A 15,484-nucleotide genomic window follows, 5' to 3' on the forward strand; every position below is an offset into this window, starting at 1 on the left:
TGGCCAGACAGATGTGTCTGGCTTACGTTCAAGGCTGGAAAATGAAGAATTATGGAAGTGAAGGGCCCCGGGCATTAAAGGGGGGCAGGGAGAAGGGAAGGGGGGAATTTTTTCTCTGCTGAGAAATCCTCCTGTGGCCATGAGGCTGGAGGAAGAGGGCTGACAGGAGGCAGGCCGCCAGCAGCGGCGCATGTGGGGCCTGCTCTTAAAGGGGCCCCAGTCACCCAGCCTGACAGCCTGCAGCAGGCCCTTGGTGCCTGGACCCGAGCCGATGGGCCAGACGGGCTCCCCAGGCAGGAGCAGCCACAGGCCCCGGAAGTCAGGTCCCACACAAGACCCGCTGTCAGGTACCCCTTGTCACTGGTGAGGCCGGGTTGCCCATGGCGCTCAGGATAAGGCCAGGTCCCCTCGGCACGTGCTCCTCCAGCGGCTGGCACTCCCCTTTGGTAACAGGGCTCGCTCCCACGTCACATCACTGGCTTCTCTGTGCCAGTGGACACTCTGGGGCGGGACTTTCTTGATTCGCCCCCATGTCCCCTTGTAACCAGCCTAGTAGGTGCTCAGCTCTGCTTACCACACTGAGCGGAAGACGCAGGACCTGATTCCAAAGAGTTCACGGTGCGGCGGGGGAACAAGCCCAGCAATAAGTGTAATATGAGACGCGATATACGTTTCACAAGTGAAGTATAAATCAGTGCCACAGGAACACTGAGCAGAGAGATGAATGCCTCCTGGGGGGAGTCAGGGAAGGCTTCACTGGGGAGATGGGGTTTCGTCTGGGGACTGAAGGAAGAATAGAATTTCAACAGGTAATAGGAAATGTGGAGCAGAAAAAAGGGTACTTGGGCTTGAGGGAGCAGCAGGAACCAAGACGTGAGTGTGGGGAAGGGGAACGCTGTCTGGGGATGGTGCGCGGAAGCAGGGTTGGTGCTGTCCAGGCAGCAGGGCCAGAGTGTCTGGATGGACGGGCACTTCGCGTGCACTGTCTTCTGAGGGAGATGCTGTCACCACTTTTGTCTGACAGGTGAGGAAATGGGCTCGAGGAAGTCAAAACATTTGCCCAACATCCCACAACACACCTTGTGAGGGCTCACGGGGAATGGGAGAAGAGGCTGGGAAAACAGACTGGGAACAGCCTCAGATGCTACAGTAAGGAATTCAACTTTATTAGCCAAGCAGAGGTGCTGATGATTCCTGGGCAGGGGAGTGGCTCTTTTGGGAAGGGAATGATGAAATTGTGTATAATGACGCACTGCAGGCAGTAAGCCTGGCTCACAGACCCGGTCCCCCAACTCCAGGAGCTGCCATTCACAGACTCCAAGGTAAATAGGACCCCGTCAGACATGCAGTGCAGGGTTGCTGGCTCCAATCTAGTCAATCCCTGGGCTAGAGCAGCAGCTGTGGCGATGGGAAGGGAGAGGAGAGGAGGCCATGAATGAGTGAACAGACAGGATCTGATAAGAAATTAGACACGAGGGGGCCTCCCTGGTGGCTCAGTGGTAAAGAATTTGTCTGACAGTGCAGGGGACATGGGTTCAATCCTTGGGCCAGGAAGATCCCACATACTGTGGAGCAATTAAGCCTGTGCATCACAACTGCTGAGTCTGTGCTCTAGAGCCCGGGAGCCGCAGCTGCTAAGTCCATGTGCCACCTCTGCTAAAGCCTGCACGCCCTGGAGCCCCTGCTCCACAACAATGAGAAATCCGTGCCGCCCAACTAGAGAGCAGCCCCCACTCGCTGCAACTAGAGGAAACCCCTGTGGAGCAATGAATACCCAGCACAGCCAAATATAAATAAATAAAACTAAAAAATAAAAAATTTAAAAAGCAGACATGAGGGCTTAAAAGCCAGTGAGGAACTTTAAGATGATGCTCTCAGACTTCCTTGATAGTTTAGTGGTTAAGAATCCACCTGCGAAAGCAGGGAACATGGGTTTGATCCCTGATTCAGGAAGATCTCACATGCTGCGGGGCAACTAAGCCTGTGAACCAAAACTACTGAGCCATGCCCTAGAGCCTGTGCTCTTCCACAAGAGAAGCTACTGCCAGGAGAAGCCTGAAAACCACAGTGAAGACAGTAGCCCCCACTCGCCACAGCTAGAGAAAGCCCAAACTGAGCAACGAAGACCCAGCACAGCCAAAGCGTAACAGTAAATAATTTTAAAAACTTAAAAAAAAAAAGATGACGCTCTTTTTGGTATCATTCATGAACCCACTGAACTAAAATATCTGCTGAGTGTCAACTCTGCATGTTGCGACTAAGAAGTAAGAGAAAGGAAGGAGGAGACCAAGTAAAGAATGATGGTCTGGAAGCCCAGGAGGTTGGTGTGGTCAACAGACAGAATACGAGGGTTCCTTGTGAGCTGGAGAGAGGTGGCTTCTGGGCCCAAAGCCACAGGCAAGTCAAGCATGATGAAGAACCAACAAAGACAGGTACTTGGGGACCTCTGATACAATTGACTCTATGACTGTTGGGGTGAGAGTCAAGACATGGAGGTGGTGGTATGGAGACAACTTTTGGGACGACTGATGGTGAGGAAGAAAAGAGCCTCAGGTCAGGAAGAAAGACATCCTGAGGACGAAGCTCTGAGGGCCAGGACAGAGATTTACAGAGATCACGGAAAGAGGGAGGCAGTGGCCATACCACCGTGACGGTGATGCTATAGAGGTACCACATGCTTAATTCCAACTGGTTGACTGGTACATATGTCTAAAGGCCCACGGATCCCAACAGACAGAGCTCTTCCCAAGGCAGGGCTCTGTCCGATGGACCACCAGTCTGCCGTCAGCCCTTGGCGTGCCGCGAGCACACCCTGCATACCGTGTGCTGTGCTGGGGCCTTCCGTGCACCCGCTCCTATAGGCCTCATGGCCATTCCATGAGGGAGGTGCTGTCACTACTTTCATTGTGCAAATGAGGAAACTGGTTCGGAGGAGTTAAACCATGTGCCCGAAGACACATGGTTGGTAAGTGGTGGAGCCTAGTCTGATCAGGTCAGCCTGACCACACGTACTACGCTCCATGCCAAAGGCCAGAGGTGGGTGAAGAGAGGGTTGAAGACAGATACCTCTGAAGAGGGCTGGCACTTCCCCACGTGTGCAGCTAATCTTAAAGCAGGAGCGTGGCTGGCCCTTCCCCCGTCTGCCCTGACAGATAAGAGGAACAGATAAGAGGAAGTGAGCTTCCAGCACAAGAGCTGGACCTGGGAGAACCGTAAGGAAAAGTTTGTGGGAAGGGACAGTATGGGTCCACGACAGGACCGCTGATGTGAGAATCCTGGTGTGGAGACGGAGTAGTTCCTCTCTGAAGGGTTTAGTGTGTCCTATCCAGAGGGGCTCGGCTATTACAGCGGGAATACGTGCATGCAGACTGTGGCCATGATACCAGCTCACCCCCAAGAACAGGTGTTCTCAATAGAGAACCTTGGTTTCTCCAGGAGTGTCTGCACGAGGCTCAGGGGAACTGGGAAACCCCCGAAACTGTGTGAAAGGTCGGGTCTGTGCGGCATCACAGGGGGAGGAGCTTTCAGCAGATTCTTGGGAGAAGAACCTGACCCTGCCTTGGATCCCAGGAGGAGGGGGACTGCAGGCGCTGAAACAGAATTGAGCGGCGGAGGAAGAACACAGGTGGCGGAACCAGTCAGGTTCCAGCGAGAGGGTCCTGCTCACCCCTACTCCCATCTCCCCTGGGCCCTGGGCAGACCACCACCCACACCAGAACCGCGTGCCTGGCCGGGCCCCACCTGGATCTTCTCCTGGCGACGCTGCTGCTCCGCTATCTTCCTGGCCAGAGCCAGCTTCTTGGCCCGAAGCTCCCTGATGTCGTCCTCACCCCCACTGCCTTCGGCCTCAGAGTCTTCCTCAAAGTCTTCAATCACCACGTCCTCCTCCTTCGGTGGGGGCGCACGTCAGGAGAGAGAGGAGACCGTGAGCCCACAGCACTGACCAGACCCACCCTTTGGTCCCTCCCGCATCTCAACTCGGGCTTCTCTGACCATTCCCTGCACAGGGCCCCAAGGTGTGTGCTCCCCTCGGCTCAGGGAAGTGTCACGTTTTCCCTGGCTCTGCTGTGCACTCCAGGGTCCTCCTCTTGCACACTCACAGATCCACACTCTATCTACGTCCATGCCTACAGTCACAGCCCTTTCTTCTTTGCACATACTCCAAACATCAAACTTTGGGCCTATTTTCATTTTGAAATTCACCAAAGGGGAAAACGACAGAGAAAGTTAAACCACCCAACTGAAGTGTAATTCATGCTAATGATCTGATAGGAATCACTCTGGCCAACAGCTGGGAGAGCTGGGCGTGGATGCGCCCTCGCCCCAGACGGCGTCAGGGAGCAGATGCTGCAGCTCAGCGGACCTTGCCCTGGTTTCTTTTTAAGACCACAGGCTGGCGGTGTGAGGGCTAGGGGCCCCATGACAGGAATTCACATGACACAACCTTGTACAGCTGCCCTCCAGGGGCTGGGACAGACTGGGAGAAGGCGGGCTAGTTTAAGGAGTCTCCTGCCAGGCTAGAGGCGCCTTCCCCAGGGATGGCACCTCCCTGCTTGCAGCCTCGGCTCTTAGAGGCCACTACTCCCCGGGTGGTCCTGGGCTCCACTTCTCACTCCCTCACTCTTGGCCTTGGTCAGTGGAGAACATGCAGCTGCCCAAGAGAGCTCCCTTGGAGGGACAGCGTTAGCACGGGGTAGCTGAGCAGAAGATTCCTGGGTCTGAATGATAACTGGATAATGATGATGATTATGACAGTAACAGCTGTCATTTACTGAGTGCTTACTATGAAGCCAGGTACCCAGCTAAGCGTTTTTCACATATTAATAACTAATTTAATACAACAGCCTGTGAATGGATGCTATCATCACCCCTAGTTAATAAACGAACAAATGGAGTTCTAGAGAGTTAAACAATTTGCTCAGGGTTACGAGGCAAGCAAGCGGGCAGACCACGGATTCAAACCTTAGTGAATCTGATTCCAAAGTCTGCGCTTCTACCAACGACCCCCAGCGGTGCAGGTGCGGCCCCAGACCTAGATGGAGCTCAAGGCCAGCCTCAGCGGCCCAGCTGTGCTCCCACAGGCCCACAGGGATCCTGCTCAACACAGGCTACCTCTAACTGCCCATTGCGAAGGCATTCCGATGGACACACTGAGGAAAGTGGTTAGCAGTGTGTCAGTGTGTAGGCAGTGCTTTGTCTTAGGAGGAGAATTGAGGGGTGGGGAGTCAGGTGTGTCAGCAGCATCCTTAAGGAAATGGACTCTGTTCTGCTCATGAAGAATGATGTCTGAATAAACAGCTCTCTTGATCACCTTAAGTGACTCAGTCTTACAGGGTGGAGAGGGACGAGATCTCAGGATGGGGCTACTGGATGAGATCTCAGAACTGCCACTAACCTAAGCGGTCTCAGGGGTCTGGGGTACTGTCCGCAGTCACTACTCATCTGACAATCTGCAGGCTCCCGCAGTGTCACCCACTTCCAGGGTGGCCCAGGGCTTGGGAAGGAGGAAGGCTCTCTCTGCACATTTACTTCCTGTCTTAGGGGTTAACCTGGACGGGGTGAGTGGAGTCAGGTCCCTGGCCAGACTGTGGGAGACAATGCCCCTGCCTGCTCTGATCAGCGATACACAGGGTTATCATGGGGCTCGCACTGAGCCTGACTGAGGTCAAAAGAGGGTCAGCGAGGCTTGTCTGAGGTTGGCTCAGCTCTCACACCAAACGGGGAAGTGCAGGGTTGTGAAATTACACAGACCAGGGTAAGCAGGGTTTCCCAGGGGCCACTAACACAAAGGAACCCAGGAGGCTCGTGGGAAAAGGAAGAAGTGGGCAGCACGGTGTGGGTCACAACCTTTGTCTGGTCAAGAAGCCTTAGAAGGAGGGAGACAGTGTGGCACAGCCAAGATCTGGGGCCAGAACCTGGACTGTTCCTTGTGAGAGGGGAGGAGCCCTCCCTCTGGGCTTGTCTGCCTCCCTGGATCTGGTCCGGCAGGCTCCTGGGGCCAGGGGACATCTCCTGCAGTACCCTGGAGAGCTACCTTGCTCACTTTCAACTGCCTGCTTCAGCCTTAAAACATGGGTGAGAGAGCCCACTGGGGTGCTAACCCGCCCAGGCTTCCCTCCACGGTGCCCAGGGCTTGGGTGGCACTGCTCTGCCCTGCCCAGAGCCTGGACACCCCAGTGGCTTTAGCAAGCCCACTGGCTCCTCCCATACTGACAGCTCATTCTTTCCCGTTACTCCCTGCCCAGGTTTCATCTGGAGGGCCTGGAATCATGGGCTCAGCTTCATCCCTGGAACCACCTCTCGCCTGGAAGTGGAGCCCTGTGTCATCAGGGGTGGGGTGGGGTTCTCCAGCTATTCCAATGAAGCCTGTCCAAGACTGTGCTGCTCTGAAGACTCTGAAGCAAAGGTGGCCACTCTATCACTGCCTCAGATCACCAGCGACAGCTTCCAGCTGACATCTGGCTTCCCGGGCCTGCTGCTGATTTCATCCCCGAACCCCGCCCTGCTCCACCGGGCGCTAGAGACCGCCGCAGGCCAAATGACTGTGCTGGCCGACGGCTGACCTGGCCTCTGGCTGCAGTTGCTTCCGTCCCCTCCTTGAGTTCCACGTTCCTTCCCACCTAAGCCTTCTCCTGCCTCTAACACTGGCGGGTGGGGGGCAAAGACGAGGGAAGAGATGAGTATCAGGCAAAGTGGGCTCTGTGTGCACCCCAAGCAGATAGTCACCCACACCCAGACACACAGCAGGGCAGCGGGCAGCAGCAGTAAACGCACCCACGCACCCACAGTGTCCCACCTCACATCGACTCACAACCCACTGACGGCGAGGCAGCTGGCAGCAGTGTTCAACTCAAGCTGACACACAAACCCCCTGCACACAGAACTGCAGTAACAGTCACCCCCAGAAAGAAGCCTACATGCATGGCGAGGCAAACACCAGTAGGGTCTGGCAGGGGTGGGCACTCGGGCTGGTGCACACACATGCGCACACACACACAGTCTGGAGTGGGACAAGGGCTACAGGAACAACCAAGGGCAAACAAACAAGAGGAGGACTCCTTAATCACATCAGGATGTGCAGGAGGGAGGGCGGGAGGCAGCGAGGGAGGGGGTGATTTTCCACACGGGGCCAGCAATGTCAGCTCTTCCTGTACGTGTGCTGGAGGCTGCAGTTTGGGCCTGTGCTGCGCTGGGCTCCACACATCCATAAACTTGATCCTCGGCCTGAACCCTAACACTCCCCACCCCCCCGACCCCCTTCCCTAAGCCTCCAGAGCTGCACATTATTAAACTCTTTCTTCCCGCCCTTCTCCTCCAATGCAACATTAAAAAGAAGCATCTGGAACTCGTAGCAGAGCGAGATGGAGGCACTGGGGTGGGACTGGCAGGAAGGGGCACCAGCAGAGTGCGCTCCTGATGAGCCGGCCGGTCACGTCGGCATCGCCGCTGCTCTGGGTGTTCATAAATAACCAGGGGTCAGTGCTGAGCCCTGGGCAGCGCGGGGCTGGGGGGAGTCGTCCCTTGGCCATGGCGGGCTCTTCCCGCATTGTACCTCATCTTCCAGTTGTTTTCCCTCTTGGCTTCCCATTTCCTTTCCCATGGTGTCTGGGACGGGTGCCACTGACACATATTTTCCACCCTTGAATGCCAGCAGAGGCTCTTCTTGTCCACAAAGGGCTTCCAGAAAATACTTCAGCACTGTGACCCTTTTGCAGTCGGCTGCAATAACCTACGGGGCGAGAGAGAGAGAAGAAAAACAGCACTTTCTGAAAGGGAAGATGAGAGACATTGACTGGAGGCTCCGGGGCACCCGAGAAATGTGTCATCTGGGTGGTGGGGGTGCGTGGAGAGTGGGCGGGAGCGTGTGTATGTGAGGTGAGGCCAAATGCCAAGATCCTTGAGTCACCATCTCCCCTCAGGCCATCTCTAGGGCAGCGGACAACCGCAGCACCAATGGCCGCTGTCCTCTGGGGTTTTGCCTCTCTTTGACTTAAGTCCTGATATGGTATCTGGCTGGATAGAGGGAGGGGTGCAGGGCAGGATGCTGATGGTCACAGAACTCGGTGTCCTGGTACTGTCACCGCCGCTCTCCAGTCTGCTCCCAGCTCCACTCTCACCCGACTCCCGAGGGGAGAACTTCCAGCCTGAGTGAGAAATGAATGATGAGGGCTTTCTTGGCTGTTTCATTTCAGCCAGATCATTTCAGGTTTCCCCTGACAGGTTCCTGCCCCACCTAAGAGCTTCTCCTGCTCAGGAGACGGGGGTCCGGCAGGGAACTGTTGTCAGGAGAAGGGAGACAAGCAAAGCAGGTGGGAGCAGGGTGTTCCACCAAGCTCTGCTTCTCCAGGGGTTTGGGCTGTCCCACTCCCATGTGGCCACATCAGCACACAAGCCAGTGCTGTCAGGGAAGCTGGGGCTGATTTAGCTGAAATGAAATCAGTGTCTTGAGCAATCATCACATTTGTAAGTGGCTAAGACAAAGTTTCCATAGTCACCCTGCCTGGGGTCCTTCTCCTGCGAAACCTGCAAACCCACCTGCTTTGCACCTTCTCGTGCCCTTTTCTTCCTCCCTGGCCTCTGGGGTCCTCTCCTCCCTTCTGGGAGGGCACTCACCAAGGGAGGAGAGGGGCCCCCATTGGATCTGGAGCTCACAAGTAGTGAAGGCCATTCCCATAAGGAAACACTGCAGTGGTCAAATATGCTGCGAGGTGGCAGCCCCTCCATGATCATGGCTCCGGCCCCCCACCTGCCACCAACCCCATGCCTCCCATCCTATCACGTGACAGGGACTGCCCTGGCTGCTTCGCCCAGTACAGTAACTAACCTGGAGACTGTCTTAGACTGTTTGCTCAGTGCTGCACAGGTGTGTCTGTTACCGCCCTTGCCTGGATAATAAACCCCGACCCCCTGGTGGCAGAGATTACATCTCGCACTTCTCTGGCAAGGCGTGCCAGGGACAAGCAGGGCATTTGGGAGGTCCATGGGAAGGGCTGAGAGGTGCAGGGAAGCCTGGCTGGGTATCAGAGGGAGAGATGAGGCAGTCATGATCCAAGTCTGCCAGGAGCTGGTGGAGACGAGCACCACTCTGGCAGCCAGGTGGTCAGGGGAGGCTGACCGCACACAGCTGTCAGCCCTGACAGCGCCTCTGCTGGCCCCACCAACGGCCTGGGCAGCAACTGAGGCCTGAATCGCAGGCTGAATACCTCGACCACCTGGGAGGCTGGCCTGAAAGGTGCTCAGCTACCCGGGAATGGCTGAGGGAAGCATAGCTGTCATGAGCTTAGGGTGCCTAGTCCTGTGCTTCCAAGGAGGGAAGAAGTGCATGCCGGGCCAGGGCAGGTCACCGTGGGTTCCATCGCATGTCTTCACACATGGGATGAGGAAGGCTAGAAATACAGAAGCAGGGGCTAAGAGGCATTAAAGAACAGAGCTGAAATGAGTAATAGCCTGGCAGCCAGCACGCACAGCGGCCTCCCTGCATCCCCAGCCTCTCACTTGCAGAGGAAACTTCTGCATTTCCACAAGACTGCCAGTTTCCTCTCTGTGGTCTAATTTTAACCACCTTGTCGTTACAGTGTGTGTCAGCCACCTGACCCCACTGTGACCTCTGACCTTCTGCCCCAGCTACTGCTTGCACTATGGAGAATTATGTAACGGAGCCAGGACTTTCCTTTTCGGTGTGAGGCTGCTGTCACTGAATGGGGGGGGGCGGTGAAGGAGAGAAGGACAGAGGAAAAACCTGACGGTGGTCCCTGGCATCACCCTGGGGTGAGGGGTACAATGGCGCTCCTGCTGAGCGTGCAGCTGAAACCTGCCCAGGAGATGAGAGTGTGCCCGGGGGTATGTGTGGTGACAGGCGGGCCGGACAATTCCTGCTGTTAGGGCATGGGCCGGAGGGCATGCTGAGAGGCTGGGGAACAAAGCAGGATTCCCGGCCAAGAGGGAGAAAGGCCACATGTGTGGACGTGGGGCTCCTGGAGACGGGGATTTCCAGGGGTGCAGACATCCTGAGCCGGCCCACGGCACATCCCCAGAGGATCGCGGGTAACTGTCATCTACGTGGACACACACACAGCAGCAGCGTCACCTCCCTTCCCCAGCCCCTGCTCCACCCCCACTCCCACTTTAGTTTTCACTCTGTTTGGAAGGAACCTGGCTTCTGGGGGATTCTGTCTGCTGTGGCCATCAGTTCCTCCCCGAAGGCAAAAAAACTCCTGGATGATTCTCAAAGGAGCTCTGATCCAATGGGGTCTCTAAGTGGGGTATAGAAAAGAGTTCTGCAAGTTTAGAGACAGAAAAGTCACCCAGCCTTTTGGAAGGGTGTTCTCGCCTTCGTGATCCAACTACGGGGGAGGAGAGCCACGGCTGCATAGTCTCCTTAGGTTTCAGAGTGCACTGCGGGGGTAAGGAGTGGGGCTGGAGCGATCAAGGAGCTGGGAACTCTGAGAGGCAGAAAGTCCAGGGCTTGTCCGGGGGCCCAGAGACACCTTCGGTCTCCAGCCCACTGCTTGTCTGCTGAAGCCTTCTGCTTTCAGGCAGGAGGGAACAGCCCAGCAGGGTAGGCTCCTCCTATACAAAGCCTCCAGGACTTGAGTTGGGCAAGAAAAGTTTAAATGTGGATAAAAAGGGCTGTCACAACAGAAGAAGCCCTTTAAACCACCCACAAAGAGCCAACTCCAAGGTGAGCTTTGTCTGGCCAAGGAGGATTTCCTGGTAGGAGAGGGGTTAAAGTTGGGCTCCCCACTCAGAAAGGAAGGAGCCCAGATGCAGTCTATGACATAATCCCCACAATAGCTCTGTTCGTGAGTACATTTTTCCATTCTATATCAATGAAAAACAGAGAATGTAAATGGTATGTACATTGTAGCTCTGGGCAAATTCTAGATTCTCTAGAGGAGAAAGATCTGGGCTGTTAACAGGTGGGGCTGGCTGGACCAGGGCTGGAGGTGAGGAAAAGGCCTGGTGGCCAGGGAACATCCAGGGAATCTGAGACCTGGGGAACCTGAGACCTGCACCTTCCTAGGGGCAGTCATCGTCTTCCTGGAGGGACTCACGGTGCAGGAGACCACAAGGAACTCCAAAGTTACTGGACAAAATGCCTCTCATGTCTCACTCCAGTCAGCTCTGAAAGGAGACTGGGGCTCTCAAGAGAAGCCACCGCCATGAGAGGCCTGCGCACCACAAGGAAGAGTAGCCCCCGCTAGTGCAACTAGAGAGACGCCCGCGCAGCAACGAAGACCCAGCACAACCAAAAATAAATAAAATTTCAAAAGAAAGAAGGACAGGAAACTGGGGCTCTGGGTCAGGGAAGGGCTCAAAGAAGGGCACCCAGAGAAAGCCCCTTCCCCTCCCCTGAAGGCCGTCTGGGGCAGTGTGCCCCGCCGGTGGGAACTGAAACCTCGAGCTTCAGGGCTCCAGCTATCACCCGGATCAGGTCCACACGCAAAGAACCCGGCAGAAAGGAAAACTGAAAGTGAGATGTGGCTGGGCGATATGGGAGCCTGGCCTGTCCCGGGCTCAGTTCCTTCCAGAGAGATACTGTGAGCGTGCATGTGGTAAGCAGAGGCTGGTGCCCGGAGGAAGCTGAGGTTCTGAGGAAAGCAGGAAGAAACCGCCAGGGTAAAGAGAGAAGAAGGAAGGCAGTCTGGGGCATATCTTGAGTGGGGTGGTGGATGAGCAGAGAACGAATGGTGTTCTCTGAAAACCAGTGAGTCTCCATGGCCACGCGGCAGAGCATTAGCGCAGCCGGCGCAGAGGTGCCCTGCTTGAAGGAACAGAAAAAGAGATCTAAGCTGTCTTATGGAAGGTGGTGGAGGGAGAGGGAGAGACGAGGAACTGAGCAGCAGGTACCACAGATGGATGTTAAGTTGTGAGACTTAACACCAGCCAGGGAAGGGGAACAGCCCTGATCCAGCCAGGGAAGAGGAGGAGGGGTCAGAGAGCTGAACCAGGCCTCTGGACGCAAACTCCACTGAATGAGGGGTTCGCTGCATCTTTATTGGGCCCCCGTTCTCTCCAGACAGGCCTCCTGGAAGGCACAGACACTGCAGCGGCTTGCTACATTTTGCAAAACTTCTTTTTCTAAACTTTTGGTTTGGGGCGGTCAGAATTTAAACTCGCTCTATCAGCCAGTTCTTTTTTTTTTTTTTTTCTTCTTTTCTGGTTTTAAAAAGTCTTGCTTGCTACTGCTCCTCTGGTTACAGAGAAAAATCACACGGGTTTTCCCCTACAAATTCAAGTTTACAGGTTATTTTTCTTGTTTCTCTAAATGGAGCCAATTACTTTCACATTTGTTGAAACCTTCAATCAAACTTTATAGCTTGTTAATTTCACAGAATGTCCTTAGAGCAAATAAGATGCAGACAGAAAAGTGAAGCCTTGCTGAGATTATTAAGAAATCTTAACATAGCCTATAAATCCACGACCAAGGCTGGTAAAACACAGGCCCGCCCAGCTGGCTGCTGAGGTCAATTAGCAATGGGTTAATTATCATCTTTAATGAGCCAAGCCTGCATGATTGGCTACAAGAAACTGAACTCAGACTACAGTGTTTTCACAAACTGAGAACCTCTAGTGATAAGACGACTCATCCTCACGGGAGACCGAGGGGTGGGTCGGTCATCCTGGAAGGATGATTCTTCAGTGGCCGAGGGTGGGTCAGCCTGAGAAGAGGCCTGCCAATGAAAGTTCAGACACAGGGAATCCTCTGGAGCTGGGGGGACAGAGGAAAGGGGTTATTCACGTTCCTAGGGGAGGGAAACTGGCTTTGAGGATGCACAATCCCTCTGAAGGCCGAGGCAGTCGCTCACGATGAGGGGGAGACAGACACTCCCAGTCCAGCTGAATCAGGACAGATGAGTACTGCACTGTGAGAGAGGGTCACAGGTCAGAGGGGAGAGGAGGGAAGAACCTGGCAGGTGCTGAATAAGAAAGTGGACAAGGAGAAAAGGTCTGGATCCTTGTGCCAGACACGGATCCTGACAAGCCCCATGTATCCTGTCCCAGGGCCTCCACTCGGTCAGCGGGTCACTTGCTCCCCATCCCTGCTGCAGCAGGACCCCACTGCTTCCAGCACAGGCCTGGCCCTCAGTCTTTTTTGATCCCAGTGTCCAGACTCAGCCAGCCCTAGTGCTATGGTTGGTCTGTGCCAGCTGAGGGGTCGACGGGTCACAAGGCGAAATGCTCACATCATCGGGCAAACCCACCCCGCAGCAGCCACACCATTCCACGTGTCTGGTCCCAACAGCTGTGTTTTCTTCTTTGTGAAGGCAACGCGGGCCATTACCAATCAGCTGGCAAGGCACAGATGCCTGTTCAGAGTGAATGGCAGCCAGCTAGCCCCACCCATACCTCCCCCACTTTGTACATGTGTGTGCGCGTGCGTGTGTGTGCGTGCACTGGCCTTAAGTTTCCTAGAGATGGGTGGGTGGGAACTGGCAAATGGTCAGGTGGGAAGACTTGGTAAGGGTAGGGGAGACGGAGATTATGTTCACACTGGGAGGAGAGGTGGGAGAACAGAGGAGAAGTGGAACGTACACTGGTGGCAAGAAAGTAAGTACAGAAGGAAAAACAGATCCATTTTGGGAAAAGGCAAGTTGAGTTTATACAGCAGCTTGGTCAAGAGCCTGGGCTTCATAGTTAGAGGTCTAAATTCAAGTGCTGATTGACACTTTCTAGCTGTGTGCGACTTCACTTTCACTTTTCACTTTCACACATTGGAGAAGGAAATGGCAACCCACTCCAGTGTTCTTGCCTGGAGAATCCCAGGGACAGGGGAGCCTGGTGGGCTTCCGTCTATGGGGTCACACAGTGACTTAGCAGCAGCAGCAGCAGCAGCTGTGTGTCCTTAGGCAAGTTACTCAATGTCTCTGAATCCTGGCTCAAAGCTGTTTGAGAGAAATAATGCATCTCAAATATCCAGCAAGGTACCTGGGCTCAGAAAGTGCTAAATACATGAGTGCCTGTTCTGCTTTTTCTTCTGTGCTGCCCTGCTGTGCTCAGAGGAGGGAGACTCTCTGACACCACGGAGACGTGTGAAAGCCAGGCTCAGAGGCAAGGGCACACGGCCCAGCGCTGAGGGGAAAGGCCCTGGAATGCTCACCGAGCAGCTGAAGCTGCTGAAACAGTTTATTTCGAGCTGAGGTGTTGGATCCAGTTGACTGGACAAGGCACCTGGTGGAGGGAAGGGCCAGCCTTTCTGCAGTGGTCCTCTTCCTGCTGTCTACAAGGACTTGGGACCTAACCACAGGCCTGCGTACATTCTAAGGGACTCCAGAGGGGCTCACAGGGCCGGGGCTTTAGGACAAGCGTGGCACTAATGCACACATCACAAATAAGGTCCTGTGGTGAATCACAGCTGCCTTAACCCACTGGCCCCCTTCGACGGGGGTGTAGGTGGCAGATCTGCCTCTGTTAATGATATCCTCCTTACAGGAGACAAGCTGCATCCTTGCTCCAGGTCTCTCGACACAAGAAAAACAATTTCTACCCACCTGAATTTCCTGAGCTTGGACATTCTAAACAAAGCGAGAGAAGAGTCCTGGCTCTCCTGGGTAGAGGACAGCTGGCTCTTCTCGAACTGTTCCCTCGTGGAAAGAAACTACTTTTTTTTTCCCCCTGGAGCTCTAAGCTCTGACTGTATGAGCAAGGTACATTCTCAACAGTGAGCGCGTTGCAGGGAGCAAGCTATAGGCAGCAGTAGCTTGGGCTTCAGTCCAATCGGCTTCCCCTGCAGAGGCTCTGAGAGCAGCCACCCGCACTGGCAGGGGCTGGGCGGATACTGGCACTGCCAACACAAGCCTTTCAGGTCTGGCTGGCTTCAGCTGCTCTGAAACCTGGAGCTCCGGCGCTGGGGCCCTCACTCACTGAACCAGCAGGGGAGGCTACAAGCTCAGCCCCTGGGGAGGAAAGGCCTGAGTCTGTCTCAGTCTGCAAATATCCACATGCAGTCGACTTCTACACTGCCGGTTAGTTCTGGGCCAGAAGCACATATCTGGAGCTCTGGTTGCTCTGAGCCACTTGCCTCTTTGCCTTCCAGACAGCCAGCATCAGCCCTTGGGTTCGTGTGCAGGCTCCATTACCCAGTTTGCTTCTGGTTTTATTTGTGTGTGTGGGGACAAATGCTGAGACCTGCAGCATTCAACACACCCAATCACCACTCAGCTCCACAGATGCTTACTAAGTGCCTACTGTGTGGACGAGGCCCCATTGCAGACCATGAGGATTCAGCAGAAGGGGGTGGGGCACATTCAGAGCAGGTGAATCAAGTTCCCAGGAGAGAGACACCTGCCCCACCAGTGACTGACAGCACCCAAAAGGGCAGAATTCTCATTTCTCTTCTCCTTCAAGGGAAGAGGAGGAGGAAGCCTGGGAAGAAGCAAAAGCCTTTCGTAGAGACTGGGCACATGCTCCTTTATCCCTTTCAGGCGGAGATCCCGAAGAAGTCAGGAGGGACAAATCCTTTGGGCTCAGCCTTGGTACCAGG

General features: G+C 54.8%; 1 protein-coding gene across 5 annotated transcripts in view; it reads right to left on the minus strand.

Annotated features, from left to right (window-relative positions):
* The window catches only part of SMG6 (SMG6 nonsense mediated mRNA decay factor), a 200,047-nt gene that overhangs the window by 14,741 nt on the left and 169,822 nt on the right, over positions 1-15,484 (minus strand). For all 5 annotated transcript variants that reach the window (XM_055403438.2, XM_055403453.2, XM_055403447.2 and 2 more), the window contains 2 exons: positions 7,553-7,729; positions 3,742-3,888 (listed from right to left, as the gene is read on the minus strand). In XM_055403438.2, coding sequence (XP_055259413.2) covers positions 3,742-3,888; positions 7,553-7,729 — 324 coding nt within the window. The remainder of the gene's footprint in view (positions 1-3,741; positions 3,889-7,552; positions 7,730-15,484) is intronic.

Source organism: Moschus berezovskii, chromosome 20 (genome assembly GCF_049115385.1).
Source record: "Moschus berezovskii isolate FMDL1 chromosome 20, NW_MosBer_1.0, whole genome shotgun sequence".
Taxonomy (NCBI): Eukaryota; Metazoa; Chordata; class Mammalia; order Artiodactyla; family Moschidae; genus Moschus; species Moschus berezovskii.